This window comes from Carcharodon carcharias, chromosome 22 (assembly GCF_017639515.1).
Source record: "Carcharodon carcharias isolate sCarCar2 chromosome 22, sCarCar2.pri, whole genome shotgun sequence".
NCBI lineage: Eukaryota > Metazoa > Chordata > Chondrichthyes > Lamniformes > Lamnidae > Carcharodon > Carcharodon carcharias.
The window spans coordinates 7,417,067-7,435,677 of record NC_054488.1 but is presented as its reverse complement, the minus strand read 5'-3'; the positions used below and the strand labels follow the sequence as shown (position 1 = coordinate 7,435,677).

General features: G+C 41.6%; 1 protein-coding gene across 2 annotated transcripts in view; it reads left to right on the top strand.

The window, feature by feature from the left end:
* The first annotated feature begins 12,448 nt into the window (after positions 1 to 12,448).
* The window catches only part of LOC121293603 (protoheme IX farnesyltransferase, mitochondrial), a 130,528-nt gene continuing 124,365 nt past the window's right edge, over positions 12,449 to 18,611 (top strand). For both annotated transcript variants that reach the window (XR_005946568.1, XM_041216695.1), the window contains exon 1: positions 12,449 to 12,569. Coding sequence is in view for 1 of the 2 variants with exons in the window: in XM_041216695.1 (XP_041072629.1) it covers positions 12,539 to 12,569 (31 nt within the window). In the remaining variant the exon portion in view is untranslated. The remainder of the gene's footprint in view (positions 12,570 to 18,611) is intronic.

The following is an 18,611-nucleotide window of genomic DNA, read 5'->3' as shown; positions in this document are numbered from 1 at the left end:
CTTTTGCACTGATTTGCTGGGCTCTCCCATCATTGAGGATGGGATATTTGGGTAGCCTCCTCCTCCAGTGAGTTGTTTAATTGTCCACCACCATTCACTGTGGCATGGATGTGGCAGGACTGCAGAGCTTAGATCTGATCCATTAGTTGTGGGATTGCTTAGCTCTGTCAATCACTTGCTGCTTATGCTGTTTGGCACGCAAGTACTCCTATGTTATAGCTTCATGCCACATTTTAGGTATGCCTGATGTTGTTCCTGCATGCCCTCCTGCACTCTTCATTGAACCAATGTTGATCCCCTGACTTGGTGGTAATGGTAGAGTGGCAGATATGCAGGGACATGAGGTTACAGATTGTGGTTGAGCACAATTCTGCCATGATGACCCACAGCGTCTCATGGATGCCCAGTTTTGAGTTGTTAGATCTGTTCGAAATCTATCCCATTTAGCATGGTGGTAGTGCCACACAACACGATGGAGGTATCTTCAATGTGAAGGCGGGACTTGTCTCCACAACAACTATGCGGTTGTCACTCCTACTGATACTGTCATGGACAGATGCATCTGCGGCAGGCAGGTTGGTGAGGACGAGGTCAAGTATGCTTTTCCCTGTTGGTTCCCTCACCACCTGCCGCAGACCCAGTCTAGCAGCTATGTCCATAAGAACATAAGACCATAAGACATAGGAGCAGAAATTAGGCCAATCGGCCCATCAAGTCTGCTCCGCCATTCAATCATGGCTGATAAGTTTCTCAACCCCATTCTTCCGCCTTCTCCCAGTAACCTTTGATCCCCTTACCAATCAAGAACCTATCTATCTCGGTCTTAAATACACTCAATGACCTGGCCTCCACAGCCTTCTGTGGCAATGAATTCCATAGATTCACTACTCTCTGGCTAAAGAAGTCTCTTCTCATCTCCGTTCTAAAAGGTCTTCCCTTTACTCTGAGGCTGTGCACTCGGGTCCTAGTCTCTCCTAATAATGGAAACATCTTCCCCACGTCCACTCTATCCAGGCCTTTCAGTATTCTGTAAGTTTCAATCAGAACTCTCCTCATCCTTCTAAACTCCATCGAGTATAGACCCAGAGTCCTCAAACGTTCCTCATATTATAAGCCTTTCATTCCTGGGATCGTTCTTGTGAACCTCCTCTGGACCGTCTTCAGGGCCAGCACATCCTTCCTGAGATACGGGGCCCAAAATTGCACACGATATTCTAAATGTGGTCTGACCAGAGCCTTATAAAGCCTCAGCAGCACATCCCTGCTTTTATATTCTAGGCCTCTCGAAATAAATGCCAAAATTGCATTTGCCTCCCTAACTACCGGCTCAACCTGCAAGTTAACCTTAAGAGAATCCTGGACTAGGAATCCCGAGTCCCTTTGCACTCCAGATTTCTGAATTCTCTCCCCATTTAGAAAATAGTCTATGTCTCTATTGTTCCTACCAAAGCGCATGACCTCACACTTCACCACGTTGTATTCCATCTGCCACTTCTTTGCCCATTCTCCTAACCTGTCCAAATCCTTCTGCAGCCTCCCCGCCTCCTCAATACTACCTGTCCCTCCACCTATCTTTGTATCATCTGCAAACTTAGCCAGGATTCCCTCAGTTCCTTCATCTAGATCATTAATGTATAAAGTGAAAAGTTGTGGTCCCAACACTGACCACTGTGGAACTCCACTAGTCACCGGCTGCCATCCTGAGAAGGACCCCCTTATCCCCACTCTCTGCCTCCTGTCAGACAGCCAATCTTTTATCCATGCTAGTACCTTGCCTCTAACACCATGGGCTCTTATCTTACTGAGCAGCCTCCTGTGCGGCAGCTTATCAAAGGCCTTCTGGAAGTCCAAGTAGATAACATCCATTGGCTCTCCTTTGTCTAACCTACTCGTTACCTCCTCAAAGAATTCTAACAGATTTGTCAGGCACGACCTCCCCTTGATGAAACCATGCTGACTCTGCCCTATTTTACCATGCACTTCCAAGTATTCTGAAATCTCATCCTTAATAATGGACTCTAAAATCTTACCAACAACCAAGGTCAGGCTAATCGGCCTGTAATTTCCCGTCTTTTGCCTCACTCCCTTCATAAACAGAGGGGTTACATTAGAGATTTTCCAGTCCTCTGGGACCCTCCCTGACTCGAGTGATTCCTGAAAGATCACCACTAACGCCTCCACTATCTCTTCAGCTATCTCCTTCAAAACTCTGGGGTGTAATCCATCTGTTCCAGGTGAATTATCCATCTTCAGACTTTTCAGTTTTCCTAGCAACTTCTCCTTGGTAGTAGCCACCATACTCACCTCTGCCCCCCGACTCTCTTGAACTTTGGGGATGTCATTTGTGTCTTCCACTGTGAAGACTGACGCAAAGTACCTATTCAGTTCCTCTGCCATTTCTTTGTTCCCCACTACAACTTCTCCAGCGTCATTTTCCAGCAGCCCAATGTCCACTTTTGCCTCTTTCTTACCCTTTATATATCTAAAAAAACTCTTGCAATCTTGTTTTATATTACTGGCTAGTTTACCCTCATATTTAATCTTCTCCCTCCTTATTTCTTTTTTAGTTGTCCTCTTTGGTCTTTGTAGGCTTGCCAATCCCCTGGTTTCCAACTGCTCTTCGCCACATTGTATGCTTTCACTTTAGCTTTTATGCTGTCCCTGACTTCCTTTGTCAGCCATGTTTGCCTCATCCTCCCTTCAGTATGTTTCTTCTTCCTAGGGATGAATTTTTGCTGTCTCTCCCAAGTTACTCCCAGAAACTCCTGCCATTGCTGTTCCACTGTCTTTCCTGCTAGGCTCATCTCCCAGTCAATTCTGGCCAGCTCCTCCCTCATGCCTCTATAGTTGCCTTTATTCAACTGTAATACCGTTACATCCGATTCCAGCTTTTTGCTCTCAAATTGCAGGGTAAATTCTATCATATTATGGTCACTTCCTCCTAAGGGTTTCTTCACCTTAAGCTCCCTTATCAAATCTGCCTCATTACACATCACTAAATCAAGAAGTGCCTGATCCCTAGTGGGCTCCACCACAAGATGGTCCAAAAAGCCATCTCGTAGAATTTCGAAAAATTCCTTTCCTTGGGATCCACTACCAACCTGATTTTCCCAGTCTACCTGCATATTGAAATCCCCCATGATCACTGTAACCTTGCCTTTCTTACACACCTTTTCTATCTCCTGGTGTATCTTGTGCCCCATATCCTGACTACTGTTCGGAAGCCTGTACGTAAATCCCATTATGGCTTTTTTTACCTTTGCGGTTCCTCAACTCTACCCACACAGTTTCTACATCATCTGACCCTACATCATTTCTTGCTATCGATTTAATTTCATTTCTTACTAACAAAGCAACCCCACCCCCTCTGCCAACCTGCCTATCTTTTCGATAGGATGTATATCCTTGGATATTGAGCTCCCAGTCCTGATCCCCTTGCAGCCATGTCTCCGTGATGCCCACCATATCATACCTGCCAATTTCAATCTACGCCACAAGCTCATTTACCTTATTTCGTATACTGCATGCATTCAGATACAACACCTTCAGTCCTGTATTTCCGGTCCCCTTTCTCATTGTCATCCCTTTATTTGATGTGCTTGAAGTTAGATTCCTAGCCCTTTCCAAACACTCTGTCCTATTTTGTGTTCTGGAGACTTTAATAGTCTCTCCTGGGCTCTCCTTTATTTTCAGTTTTTTCATAATTTTCCATGAAGTTGAATCCACCTCCCCCACACGTTAACCTGCTGCTTTGTTTCCCATTAGTCATACATCTTGGAGTTTGACCCTTCCCCCCTGCCTCCACCACCCCCCACCCCCCCACCCCCACCCCCCCACCTTCTAGTTTAAAGTCCTGTTGACCACCCTATTTACCCTTTTCGCTAGAACATTGGTCCCAGATCGGTTCAGGTGGAGACCGTCCCAACGGTACAGATCCCTCTTGTTTGTCCTTTAGGTCTAGACCAGCTCAGTCAGTAGTGGTGCTACCGAGCCATTCTTGGTGATGGACATTGAAGCCCCCCCACCCAGAGAACATTCTGCACCCTTGCCACCCTCAGTGCTTCCTCCAAGTGATGTTCAACATGGAACAGCACTGATTCATCGGCTGACGGTGGACGGTACGTGGTAATTAGCAGGAGGTTCCCTTGCCCATGTTTGACCTGATGCCATGAGACTTCATGGTGTTCAGATTCAATGTTGAGTACTCCCAGTGCAACTCCCTTGCGACTGTGTACCACTGTGTCACCACCTCTGCTGGGTCTGTCCTGCCGGTGGGACAGGACATACCCAGGGATGGTGATGGTGGTGTCTGGGACATTATCTTGAGATATGATTCTATGAGGGTGACTATGTCAGGCTGTTGCTTGACTAGTCTTTGAGACAGCTCTCCCAATTTTGGCACTAGCACCCAGATGTTAACAAGGAGCACTTTGCATGGTCAACAGCGCTGAGTTTGCCATTGTCATTTCCGATGCTAGGTCAATGCCGGGTGGTCCATCTAGTTTCATTCCACTGAGTGGCTTGCTAGGCCATTTAAGAGCCAACCACATTGCTGTGTGTCTGCAGTCACATAGAGGCCAGACCAGGTAAAGACAGCAGATTCCCTTCCCTAAAGGACATTAGTGAACCAGATGGGTTTTTACAACAATCGACAATGGTTTCATGGTCATCATTAGACTTTTAATTGAATGCAAATTCCACCATCTGCCATGCCGGGATTCAAACCCAGGTCCCCAGAGCATTACCCTGAATCTCTGGATTACTAGTTCAGCAACAATACCACCACGCCTTTGCCTCCCTATACTCTATTGCCTGACCTAATCATGTAGCTCCTCCTTACCCATAACTCCAATAAATTTGTTTCTCGGAAGTTGATATCTCACTACAGAATAAAGCTAGTTGATCTCCTGAGGTTGCACTTTGCTTCTTTTCCTTCTTCCCTTTTGTGGCTTTGCAATCACCTGTGTCCCTAATAATGCTGACATCTTTTCAAAGTTCATGCGTAATTTCATCCTACCTTACACTGTCTCTCATTCCAGGGCCATCATTATTGTTTTCTTCGGCACTATTGTCACTTTGTCAGATAGATACGACTAGTATCAAAAGGCATCATTGCTTCCTGGGGAATTGCTGATCTTTCAAAAAGACCTACATTTCGTTGCTATGATTAATGAAGAAACAGTCCCCTGTGTAAATTTTAATCTTCCTCACTTGCACATAAACCAAAGTACACATTAGAATATAGTAATTACAAGAAATTGAACATACATTATGCTCTGTATACTAGTTATACATACGCTGTATTGTGGCAAAGAAAATTGATTTTGTTTTCAGAATTGAGAAGATTAAATTCCGCCCTCCCCTGGATATGAGCCAGTGGTATTACACTCCAAACTGAGAGTTTGCTGGGTTAATGTTTTAATAATTTTGATGCAATAAATACGCAACCAAGAAAAGAACCTCGTATTTCACTAAAATACAACCTTGAGCTAGCCTTCTAGCAGTTATCCAGGGCTTTATTATATAATAAGTTTTGGTAATGAGGAACCTAATAACTTACTGGAGTATTTGGCTACTGTAGATCAATTATTGAAAAATGAGTGCCACTCTCAAAGAGTTTTATAGGCAGTGCTCCCATGATAGCATTGTTAATTTAATGCATCCTGTTGATCTGAATCGTCCAGACCAGGAAGTTTCCACTTCTATCTCTGGTCCTTGGCTAATCTCAGCCATGACATTAAGGTTCACTGCACCTGCATTCAGCTTCAAGACACCTAGGCTTTGGATAGGAATTTTAAAATGTTAGCTCCTGTTCACTTTCTAGTTATTTTGAAAATGTGGACATTGAGCAGGGAGAACCTTACTTAATTTTGGTTACCTCCCACATATACATCAGCAAACAACCTGCTGCCTTTTATGTAAGTTCATGTATGAAGGGTGGTCATCTGGGCATGGCAATGGAGGGCAGCTTCTATCTGTGGAACTATATTACATTTTAAAAATCATTCTTTGAGCTATGGGTAGAGAAACATAGAAAATTGTGTGCAAAAACAAAGCCCACCCAATAAAATCCAGAGGGTACAGATTACAATGTGAGAAAATCATTTGGTGCAATTTCTTAGAGCAGTATACACAATTAAAGCAGACCAAAACTGTTGTTCATTCTCAGTAATTCCTCTAATCCAGGTCCAACTGCATTGTCGCTGTTTAGAGGAGATTCAAAAACAATAGAAAAAAATCAGTGTTAATTTTTATTATAGTATGCATTGTAATCTCATTATTATAACCTAACCTGGAGGGCAATCATAATCCACTTGAATTTAACTCATTATTTATTGAGATGGTCTCAAACAGTCAATTACACTATTTGTTTAAATATTATTAAACATTGTATTCATTTGAAATAAACACTGATTATGAAATGTTTTTAATGTATGTTTACATTTGGTTTCACCGTGCACTATAACGTCTGCAGTTGAGAAATCTATTGTTTGGAAACACCAATTTTCCAGAAATTTTTTGAGCTGATCCAAGCAAATTGTGGCACCATTTTAGTGCAGTACTTTGGTAGCAGAAACATCGAAGATATTATATTTGGATAAGTAAACCATTTTTTCTTACTTCTGTATAATGTTTTACCAGTGTTTAATGCTTCAGGTAAATATTTATATCTAAGGGGCGGAATTATCCGTGCCCGCTGGTGTCGAGCGTACTCGGGAGTGTGAGTGGACAACATGGTGAAAAAGCCAAAAATTGGTTTCACAATGTCGTGAAACCAGTTTGCGATCATCCGCTCAGCCCGTCAGTCGGGGGGGCCACATTTCCAGCCATCGGGCATCAGGAATCTCATTGTAATACATCTGCATATCATTATAAGGCTAGCCCTCCGGACTCTTTCCCGCACCCTCCCCCCACCCCCGCTGTCCCACCGCTGCTAGATCGTCTGCCCACATTGGTGGGTTTCACAACTGCACATAAGTGATGTGCCCCTGGCGAGCTGCACTTCATTCGTGACTTTGAGGTTTGTTTGCCTATCTTGCTTCAGGCAGCCTTTGCAGTCATCAGTGCCAGGCTTCGCAGGCACCACCACATCACTTTTAGGGAGGTTCACGGGCAGGTCTTTACCTACCAGACCAGCCATAAGATGGGGGTGGCTTTGTATGGCTGCAGGGCTAGGGCTTACTTGGGGACAGGGGAGAAGTGGCCTCAGGCAAGGGAAGAGGCTGCAGGATGAGGCCTGTACTGAGGATGTATGGAGGCACAAGTTGATTTGTATAAGTGGCCTCAAGGTGGTCAGGGCTAAGGAGGCTGTCTCCAGAGCAGCTGAGGTTAGATGGAGATGTGAGGGTGTGTGTGAGAGAGTGAGTAGTGATGTCCCTTGAGCTGACAGTGACTGAGATGCCAGTGAATGTGTGATGGGCTTGAATGTGTGAGTTTAGAGTGATGAGATAGTTGCCTTACCCTGGTGGCAAGGATGAGATCATTCACCCTCTATCTGCACTGGATGCCAACCTCTTCTGTGCAGCATTGGCACTGATCACCACTGCCATTGCCTACCAAGCCGGAATAGTAATGTTGCTGCCCCACCTGCGGGCAGAGTGGGGGTAGAGGACATCAGGGTGGGCCTCCATAGCATTCAAAAGATGCTTGAGGGATGGGTCACTAAACCAGGGGGCTGCAGTCTTCTTGCCTTTCAGGGTCATGTCTTATTTGCAGCAGTCCTGGGTTGGTGTGCACGCGGCTGTACTTTAAATGTGGCGCCCAGTACGATGAAGCTGTGAGGTGATGTCGTGGTGGGCGAATCAGAGTCAGCCTGCCATGGAAACGGCGTGTTTCCAGGGAATGCATAATTAATGCAGCAGGTTTGGGAAGATACAGCGTGAAAAGCTGCCATTGTGGCCTGTGGGTAAAAAGTTGTTTTACCCACCCACTACCGCACTGAGTGCAAATCTGGGATGATTCCACCCACGGTGTTTTCCAATTCACACACTTGTAGTTAGACATCTTGATATCATTCCATAATCCAGAAAATTCCGAAATCTGGAAATGACTTGGTCCCAAACATTCCGGACTGGAGAGGTTACTGTGTATTAGGTTTATGTGATTGCTATAAACAACATTTAATTTTCATTTCAGTTTGAATTTTGAAAAAGGGCTGATAAATAGCAAGTATTAAATCAGCCATTCTTCATGACTGATCCATCTGTAAATATTGACACACCCTGAGAAATTCCATTCCCAACATCGGAAAGACATGCCCGCTATGCAAAGAGCTATTGTTGCACATGATATATCTTATCATGCGTAACCTCAACATCTCAATGTGGACTTCCAGATGTGCTTTTTGGAGCCAAAACCCTTCCCATCATCCTCTCAACAACAAATTCTTGCCAAATGGCACACATTTCCTACCCACAACAATCTTATTGCTGTAACATGCTCTTAAGGCTTCCCACTAAGATAATACTAGGTAACGCCTGGTGATAAAGCTGGCTGTAAAATTCCAATAGGAAAACTGAAAAAATGAAACTGTGTATACTGTATAGGGAGCATGAGTGCAAGTTACAAACACATAGCGTTAGGCTCAGTAGGAAGTTCCCTTTTTCAAAGAGAATCATTGAATTCTGGAATTAGTTACCGGTACATGTGAATTTGCCGTAAGTGATCAAAAGAGAACTTGATGAGATCTTTTGAATGGAAGGCACCTTGAGTTAAAAAGGTAGGCAGTTAAAAGTCACAGTGATCTGTTGGAGCTTGTTTAATTGCCAGAGAGAAGGGGTTGGCAAGAAAATTCCCAGAGATTTTTTCCTATATTGGTTTAAGGCTTGTTCTTTGCCTCGCCTTGAAGATTGTGTCCATGGGAATTAAGAGTGAAGGTTGAAATGGGATGTGTTTAATGGTAACTGTAGATTCCATCACAGATGGCAGCTGAACTGTTTCAGAAAATTTTTGTAATTCTATATGTTCATAGTTTAATTTCTGCATTAAATCAAAGAGTAACATGTTCCTGATTTGGAATGTTATAATTCCGCTCTGTAACACACTATCCGTTATCAGTTTCACTATATAATGAGAAAGTTTGATCTTTGATGAGTAATGGTACATAGGAACATATGAAATAGGAACAGAAGTAGGTCATTTGGCCCCTTGAGCCTGCTCAGCCATTCAATAAGATCATGGCCGATCTGCTTGTATTTCTGATTCCACATTCCCATCTACCCCCAATAACCTTTGATTCCCTTGCCTAACAAGAATCTATCCACCTCCGCCTCAAAGATATTCAATGAATCTGCCTCCACTGCCTTCTGAGGCAGAGTTCCAAAGTCGCACAACGCACTGAGATTAAAAAATTCTCCTCATCTCTGTCCTAAAAGGGCACCCCAAATTTTAAAACAGTGCCCCCTAGTTCTAGATTCACCCACAAGAGGAAACATCATTTCACCATCCACCTTGTCAAGACTGTTCAGGATCTTATATATTTCAATCAAGTCACTGTCACTCTTCTAAACTCCAGTGGAATCAAGCCCAGCCTGTCCAACCTATCCACAAAACACAACCCACTCATTCCAGGTATCAATCTAGTAAACCTCCTCTAAACCACCTCCAATGCATTTACATCACTCATTAAATAAGGAGATCCAAACTGCACACACTATTCGAGATGTGCTCTCGCCAATGCCCTGTATAACTGAAGCATAACGTCTTTAATTTTATGGTTAATTCCTCTTATAATAAAGGATAGCATTCCATTAGCCTTCTTAGTTACTTGCTGTACCTGCGTACTAACTTCTTGTGACTCATGCACTAGAACACCTAGATCCCTCTGCAACTCAGAATTCTGCATTCATTCTCCATTTAAGTAAAACTCTTTTTTTATTCTTCCCACCAAAGTGGACAACTTCACATTTTCCCACATTATACTCCATCTGCCAGATTTTTGCACACTCACTCAGCCTATCTATATCTGGCTGCAACCTCCTTATGTCCTCTTCTCAACATATTTTCCCACCTATCTTTGTCATCTGCAAATTTAGTTATCACTCCCCTCATCTAAGTCATTGATATAAATTGCAAAATATTGAGGCCCCAGCACAGACCCCTCCGGGACTCCACTCGTTACATCCTGCCAATCAGAAAACGACCCATTTATGCATACTCTCTGTTTTTTGCCAACTAGCCAATCTTCTATCCAATTGCTAATATGTTATCCCCAACACCATAAGCTTTTATCTTCTGCAATAACCTTTGATGTGGTATCTTATCAAATGCTTTCTGAAAATCCAAGTACAGTACATCTACAGGCTCCCCTTTATCCATGGTGCAAGTTACTCCAAAGAACTGCAATAAATTGGTTAAACATGATTTCCCTTTCACAAAACTATGCTGGCTTTTCCCAATTACCTTGAGTTTTTCTAAGTGCCCAGCTATAACCTCCTTAGTGATCGAATCTAGTACCTTCCCCACGACAAACGTCAGGCTAACTGGCCTATAGTTTCCTGATTTTTGCCTTCCTCCCTTCTTGAATACAGGGGTTATATTTGCTACTTTCCAGTCTGATGGAACATCAGTAAAATGCTGTAACCAACTATTGATTTGCATTCAAGTGCCAGAGGATTCCAACTTATCCAAAAATCCAAAAAAATAAGGAACATTAGCAAAAAATTTTGAAAAAAAGGAAAATTGTAAAAAAATGCACTAAAAATAGCATATGCTTGTAACTTGTATTATTTGTGAACATTTTGCATTGGTGGGAGCCAACAATATTGTTTAAAAACACTTTCTGTGTGTTTTATTTAGTGATTTTTAAAATATATATTTTTGTATTTATTAAATGACATACAAAAAGTTGTAAATTCAAACATATGTAAGGTACTATTTACTAAAAAATGTTTTAAAAAATTGCAATTTTAGTTAAGTGTCCTCAATGATAAATATCTAAACTAGCTCAGTTCTTGAAAAGATTCTTCATAGACAACACAAATGAAAGATCTCTCCTCTTCCATCGGTGATAGATCTGTTTGCTGCAAGAGATATTTCCATGTCAGGAGAAACTTTGTGCGAACCCAAAATGCCAAATGCTTATGATGGGGCCTACAGCTGAACAATTATAACCCATCTTATCTCTTGAAAGATGTAGCCTAGCTTACTGTATGATTGCATTTTGTATTTTTTATTGGATATGTTGTATGAACAGTTACTTACCTGGGTGACCTTGGGACATGGGCAAATGTTCATTTGAAGGCCCTTCAACTGGTGGAGTGTCTTACAGATGCTGTTAACAAAATTGTTTTAATTGGGAATGTTCACTTTGCTTTTGTCAGAACTTTGGTTGCTTTGAGTTTCTTTTAGTTGAACATGTTTTGTTTTCCTATATTAGCGATGCCCTAAATGCAGGGTTGCCAAATCTTATGAAAGAAAATAAGGGACACTTCAATCGTGGGACCGAGAGGCTACAGGGTTTGCTGGTGACCAATTGAGCAGGGTGGTGAGTGGCGGTTGTTTAAAGCTATCAAAACTCACAACTTATCTTGTGGAGTCACAACATTATCATCCCTCTGTTCTGAAGAACCATGTTGACTTAAAACATTCACTCTGTTTCTCTTTCACAAGGGCTACCAGACCTGCTGAGGTCCAGAACTTTCTGCTTTATTTCATATTTCCAGCAACCACACCATTTTGCTTTTATTGTCATCTCTCTGCTGGGTGACTCACAGACTTGCAGCACTGCTGAAACCACTCAACCACTGAACTGAGATTCCCAGGCTCAGCGGCCCACGTTCTAGAAATACGGGACAACAGGTGTCCCTTCAGCAGGGTGACCAAGCATCCTGGATTTTATAGGATGGTCCTGTAACTGGGCTGATTGTCCCATGTCCAGATTCCTTGTGGCTGGAACACCGTTTATCTTGCAATTTTGCCCCTGACCTCACAGCTCTGGCATCACCCTCTCCCCCCTCCCCCTCTGCAGATCCACACCCTTAAATTTTTCACTGCGAGTTGGTCACCCTGCCCTTAAGGGGGGGGGGGGGGGGTGGGACAAAGAGTCAAAATAAGGGACAGTCTCTTAAAATAAGAGATAGTTGGTCACCCTGCCCTAAATGAAATATTGGTGGTGCTGGATCTTGTTGGTTGAGACTAGGGAGCAATCCAAGGACACTTTGTGGTCCATCCAAATTGACCTAAACAAGGAGCAGCTAGATTTATTATTTATATTTATTATTATTAGATTATTATATTTATAGTAATATATTATTGTATTGATAAGGTACCAATTACAGTGAATGGTCCAAAAACCTCCCACCTGGATGGAGCTCTGAGGATGGAACAGGGACTTGACTCCGCAGGGCTGGGCCCGGTTGCCATAACAGCGCGGCGCCAGCCAATCCCCCAGCTCCAACTGCGACCGGAAACGGAAACCCGGAAGTGCTCGTGGAGCCGGCGGGGGGGTGGGGGGGTCAGGGAGCGGTGCAAGATGGCGGCGTGCAGTACGTGAGTGTGAGGGGGGCCGGCACCCGGGCCTCTCTCCGATAAAGAGACCATGTACAGTGTGTTTTGTCGGCTCTTACCAGGTACGTGTCCGGTTAGCAGGGCGAGAGGGATGATCTGCAAGTTGCCTGGAGCGGAAAGCAAAGCAAAGGACAATAAAACTGTTGTGTTATTCCCTGCTCCCTTTCCGGTTGACCCTGTTAACCTTGAATTGAGGAAGACGAAACCCTGCGACCGACCGCAGGAAAAGTTCGGTTCTTTCACCCTTAAATAATGTTTAACGTGAAGTCCCCTGGGCGGAGACTTTATCCTAAAGGCCGACTTAAACCACACACAATGTGAGGGTTAAAGTAAATAGGCCCCGGAGTGAGGGTCTCCTGTGGATTGGATTGAAAATGACCTCTATGATTAGATTTCCCATTACTTTAAATGCATCATTCCTGAGAACAACCCATTGCCACGCTTCCCCCCGAGGTTTCTTTAAAATTGGGGCTTTCTGTATTCATTGCACATTTTCTTTTCAAAGGGAATTAAACTCTGGTTAGCATTAACAGACTCGTTTTTGTTCCGTCAATCGCTGGTAATTAATAACCACAATACATATTGATTACTGATATATATTTTCTTTTTAAGTGCTCGACAGTCAAATCTGATTTCTATTTTGGTTATAAGTTCAAACATTATTCCTAAATAAATAGCAGATAACTGCATTTAAAGATTGGGCTTTGAAGTATTGGAAATGATCAAATTTTACAATTATTAAAATTCTATATGGGGAATGTCTCATTTCTCTTTTCATCTTGTCTTCAGTCTTTCACAATACCACAAGGAATGATTCAGCAAATGATAATGTATATAATCTGTCAGAGACTGATGTAGCATAATGAACTCCATTTTATTGAATGGTTTCCTCTTGGGCTGTATTAACTTGCATTTATGTAGTCAATTTATTAGTATATTGGACAACCTTGTGATAAGATTTTTCATAACCTGATGGCAATAAGCAGCTCTGGTTCACTTCCTATTCATAAAATTATTGGAGCAGACCTTCACGGGATCACAAAGGGGAGCATTCCATATTAAATGTCTGTTATTGGACACTGCTTCCATGCAACAGTTTTAAGCTATTACTCAAACCATGAACAGTGTGAGTGACATATTGATAACAGTACATATATCTATAACATTTGCAGAATATGATCATTTAGTAAAATACAATTCCCTTTTAAATAATGTTCTAAGATTCAAAAGAAATCAAAAGTCCACATTTTCTATAACCCGAGATGTTTGTTTACATTTAAAATTTGTAGCACCTATCTAATATTTTACTCGATATTAAGCATTTGTTTCTTGAAAAGGTAATTTTTTTAAAAACAGCATCCAACTTAAAAAAGATTGAAAGTGCTATAATTTCTCAAAGCACTATTTTCTCAGCAGTTCAAATGTATTGGCATGGGAATGCAAACTATTTCCCAGTATAACTGAGCTCGTTTTAATTTAGGGCCATTAACAGAGTGGAATAATGCATTTTAAACTTAATGCATTATAGCACTGTGTTTTCAATTAGTATTTGTTTTCAAACAGTACATTTTAAATACAGTTTTGTATATAATTGTGGCTGACATGCAGTACAGTGCTTTTAATGCCTCAGGCTCCTGATTTGCCCTATTATCTAGTACTCTATCTGCTGCTCCACTGAGCACCTGATGTAGTGATTAACGAAGTTGTGATAACCAGGAAAACACAACTACTGACTTGAGCCTGTAATTTCTGCATGGGTAAGGTAATTAAAATTTGTAGATGACACAAAACTTGGAACTATTGTGAGCTGTGAGGGGGATAGTGATAGATTTCAAGGGTGCTTAGGCTGATGAAATGGCGGAAAGGGGAAACACATGGCAGATGAAATTTAATGCAGATAAATATGAAGTGATATATTTTGGGAAGGGAGGCAATATAAACTCAAGGGTACAATTCTAAAGTGGGATGAAGGAGTAGAAGAGGTGTCTGGAGCTATATGTGCACAAGCTGTTGAAGTCATATGGGATCCTATACTTTATAAATAGGGACACAGAGTTCAAAAGCAAAGAAGTTATGATGACATTGATTTGGCCTTAACTGGAGTATTGTGTCTATCTCGGCACCACAATTTAAGAAGGATGAAAAGCCTTAAGAGATGGTGCAGAAACGATTTATGAGAATGATTCCAAGGATGAAGGACTTCAGTTACATGGCTGAATTTGAGAAACTGGGTTTGTTCTCCTGAGAAAAGTTTGAGAGGAGATTTGATGGGGGTGTTTGAAATAATGAGAGGTCTAAATGGAGTAGATGAGGAGAAACTGTTCCTATTAGTGGAAGGATTGAGAACCAGAGGATACTGAACCAATGTTGGCATAAGGAAGAACCTTTTTGATACAATGAGTGCTTAGGCTCTGCAATGTACTTTCTGACTGTGTTGGAGCTACCAGTAGTTTCAATCATGGCTTTTGTAAGCGAATTGAACTAGCACCTGAAAAGGAAAAAGTGCAGGACTGTAGGGAAACGGTAGGAGAGTGAGACTAGTTGATTGCCCTTGCGGAGAGCTGACAGGGACACATGAAGCCCAATGATGGTCTCCTATCCTGTCACCATTCTATGATTCTAAGCATTGACAAATGACTTTTTTGGATGAGATGTTAAATACGGGACTTGTCCACTGTCTCCTGCATGTAAATGATCCTTTAATATTACACAACGGAAAGCAGGGGTGTTTCCCAGAGTTCTGACGGATGGTTATTTATTGTTTGTCAGGCCTTAATGTGTGCACCTTTTCTGATGCACTTGCCTAATTTACAACAGTAATTGTACTGTAAAAGCACTTAAAAATGGAAATGCTGGGGATATTCAACAGTTTTGGCAGCATTTGCGGAGAGAAACAAAGTTAACATTTCAGGTGGACGACCTTCCACCAGTTCTGATGAAAGATCACAGACCTGAAGCATTAACTCTGTTTGTCTCTCCACAGATGCTGTCAGACCTGCTGTGTATTTCTGGCATTTTCTGTTTTTATTTCAGATTTCCAGCATCTACAGTATTTTGCTACCGTTTTAAAAGTACATAATTGGCTGCATAGTGTTAAATGTTCCAAGGTCATAAAAGGGGCTGTATCAACATCCTGAGTGTTACCATTGACCAGAAACTGAACTGGACTAGCTGTGTAAATACTGTGGCTACAAGGGCAGGTCAGAGGCTGGGAATTCTGTGGAGAGTAACTCACCTCCTGAATCCCCAAAGCCTGTCCATCAGCTTCAGGACACAAGTCAGGAGTGTGATGGAATACTCGCCATGTGCCTGGATGAGTGCAGCTCCCACAATGCTCAAGATGCTTGACACCATCCAGGACAAAGCAGCCTACTTGACTGGCACCCCATCCCCCACCTTAAACATTCACTCCTTTCACCAGCGATATACGGTGTCAGTAAGGTGTACCATTTACAAGATATGCAGCAGCAACTCACCAAAACTCCTTTGATTGCACCTTCCAAATCCTTGAACTCTACCACCTGTAAGGACAAGAGCAGCAGATGCATGGGAACACCACCAACTGCAAGTTCCCCTCCAAGCCCCACATCATCCTGACTTGAAAATATATTGCCGCACCTTCACTGTCACTGGGTCAAAAGCCTGGAATTTCTTCCCTAACAGCACTGTGGGTGTACGTACACCACAGGGACTGCAGCAGTTCAAGCAGGCAGCTCACCACCACCTTTTCAAGGGCAGTTAGGGATGGGTAATAAATGCTGACCGAGCCAACAATCCCCACATCCCATGAAAAAATTTCAAAAAGCAAGTTAATGTTAACTGAAGTGTGAAATGTAGTGGAGAAGAATATCGTATGGTATTTCCATGCTTCTTACACACTGAATCAGAATTGCTATATGTATTGTCAAATTGAACTCAACAAAATTTTCAGGAAATGCGATAAAATCTCAGAACTGAAGGAGCTCAAATTGCATTAGAGTAGGTTTTTCTCATTCTCTTTCAATTCTGTTTCCAATGAATGTGGCCTGCTGATTGGAAACTGTCAGTGCTATTCTTAATCTTCCTGCTTAGATATGTGGTTTGTTTCCAGTCAATTTTGGGGGGCAATTTTCTTTCGTGGGAATTTGCTAGGCCTGCATTCAATTCTTCAATATTGATTCTATAATAATATATTTGATAGCAACTGACCATTATTAATACTGTTCTAGATGCTATATCTCATTGTACACCATAACCCTGGTAATGTCCTGAAGTTAAGTTTTAATTCTTTTTGTTTTTGGAGAGGCAAGAGTGAGGCTTTTGTGCTGTTCATTCCATTCTCTTTTTCTGACAGACTGGATCAATAAACAGCTATTAGGTCTGTGCCAGTGATATTCTCAAATCTTGCCTAAGAAATGCTGTGTGTGGTCCAGGTTGATTGTTCTAATTTTCATTTTCCGAGCAGTTTAAATTATTATTTTCAATCTTTATATTATTTTCAATCTTTATATTTTAAGAACAGTGTGTTATTTATTATAGTAATGAATATGACGATCTGTGATGAAATACTGTATTGTGGCCCATATTCTGTACCCTGTTGCTCCCCCTCTAAAGGTACTCTTTCCAAAGATACAGCCAAATTAAAATCATGATTTTTTTCATGTGGGCAGTCCACATACAAACACTTAATGGCACAAAAGGCTGCATCAACCTTTTAATCCAAAGAGACTAAATAGAATGATGCAGTTTAAGATGGATAGGAAAGCTCTTCATTTTCTTTTGTGTGTCTATGTTTGAATGGGATAATCTGATTCTGATTTTATCTTTTATCCTAACATTTTACGATATGTATCCAGCTGGGTGCCAATGCTTACCACATACATTTATTAAGATTTTTGTAGCAATTACATGGTATAAGGTGAAGAAAACATTTTCTGGGTTTTAGTTTACAGAACACTTTCCCAATTTAGCAATATTTAGCCAAATTTAATTGCAGTGTGTTCTCCGAAGACTAGCCATTAAATCATGATGATGCTAACATAGAAGAGATAGTAAAGGACAGTGATTATCACACTGTCCTTTCACCTATGGATTAGCAAGTTAAATTCAGACCAAATTGATGGGCTAGATGTCTCATTTCTGTAACAGTTATGAGAATACAATTTAAAATAGATTTGGGCTGCTTCAACCCAGTTACTGATAGTATAGGTTTTATAATAAGGTTGGCCATCTAGTACTATTTGCACTAAATTAGTCTCACACAAAAGGCCATGAGAATGCTTAATTTGAGAAATGAAAATGTTGTTCTGATGAAATGAGGTGCTTGGTGATTGGATATGATAGGTAGTTAAACCTTGGTTGTTTGTGTCTAATAATTGAATGTGTGAAGGTCTAGGATATAGCCTCTTGGTATATTGATGTGGTAAATCTTGGTGATGAAATTTCAATTTTTGAATGTACTGTGTCATGGAAGTTAGCAACTAGACCATGAAAAGGAGACCAATTGGAGAATGAGTCATCTCTCTGATGCAACAAATAGCTCCTTGGCAGTGGTAACTGCTGGCTGTCTGCCTGGTCTTGTCAACAGGAAGTAATTCAAGGAAACCTGAACAGGGGCAAAAAAACGAATGCAACAAAGTTGTGGAAAACAGGGTGAGTGAGTTGCAGTTGGTATATAATGTCACAATGTATGTATTATCTGATTGTGTTTTAATCCTTTTTTAATTTTGTGAGGAAAATAGCAAAGATACTCAGTTTAGAGCCTGGATGCAACTCATTAATTCCTCTATGTGCTGGAATATGCAGCTGTCTTGGCACTTCTGATGACCTGTAAGGTACTGGATGTCTAGACAATGGTTAAGGATAGCTTTTGTGAGTCACTGTGTATATAATAGTTTGGCTTCTAATTGGCTGTCATTTTAGTTACTCACTTCTGTGATGTCCAGTTGCCTAATGATCAATTTTATATAAGATTTTCTTTGCAGATAAGTATGTGTAAAGAGCCTATTTCATTCTTCTTGGACTATGGCTTTAAAATTAGACTGTGGCTTTAAAAACTCCCATGGCTGCTGTTGAAAAACATGTTCACTGGAATAGGATGAGGAATATCTACAATGTTGCTATCT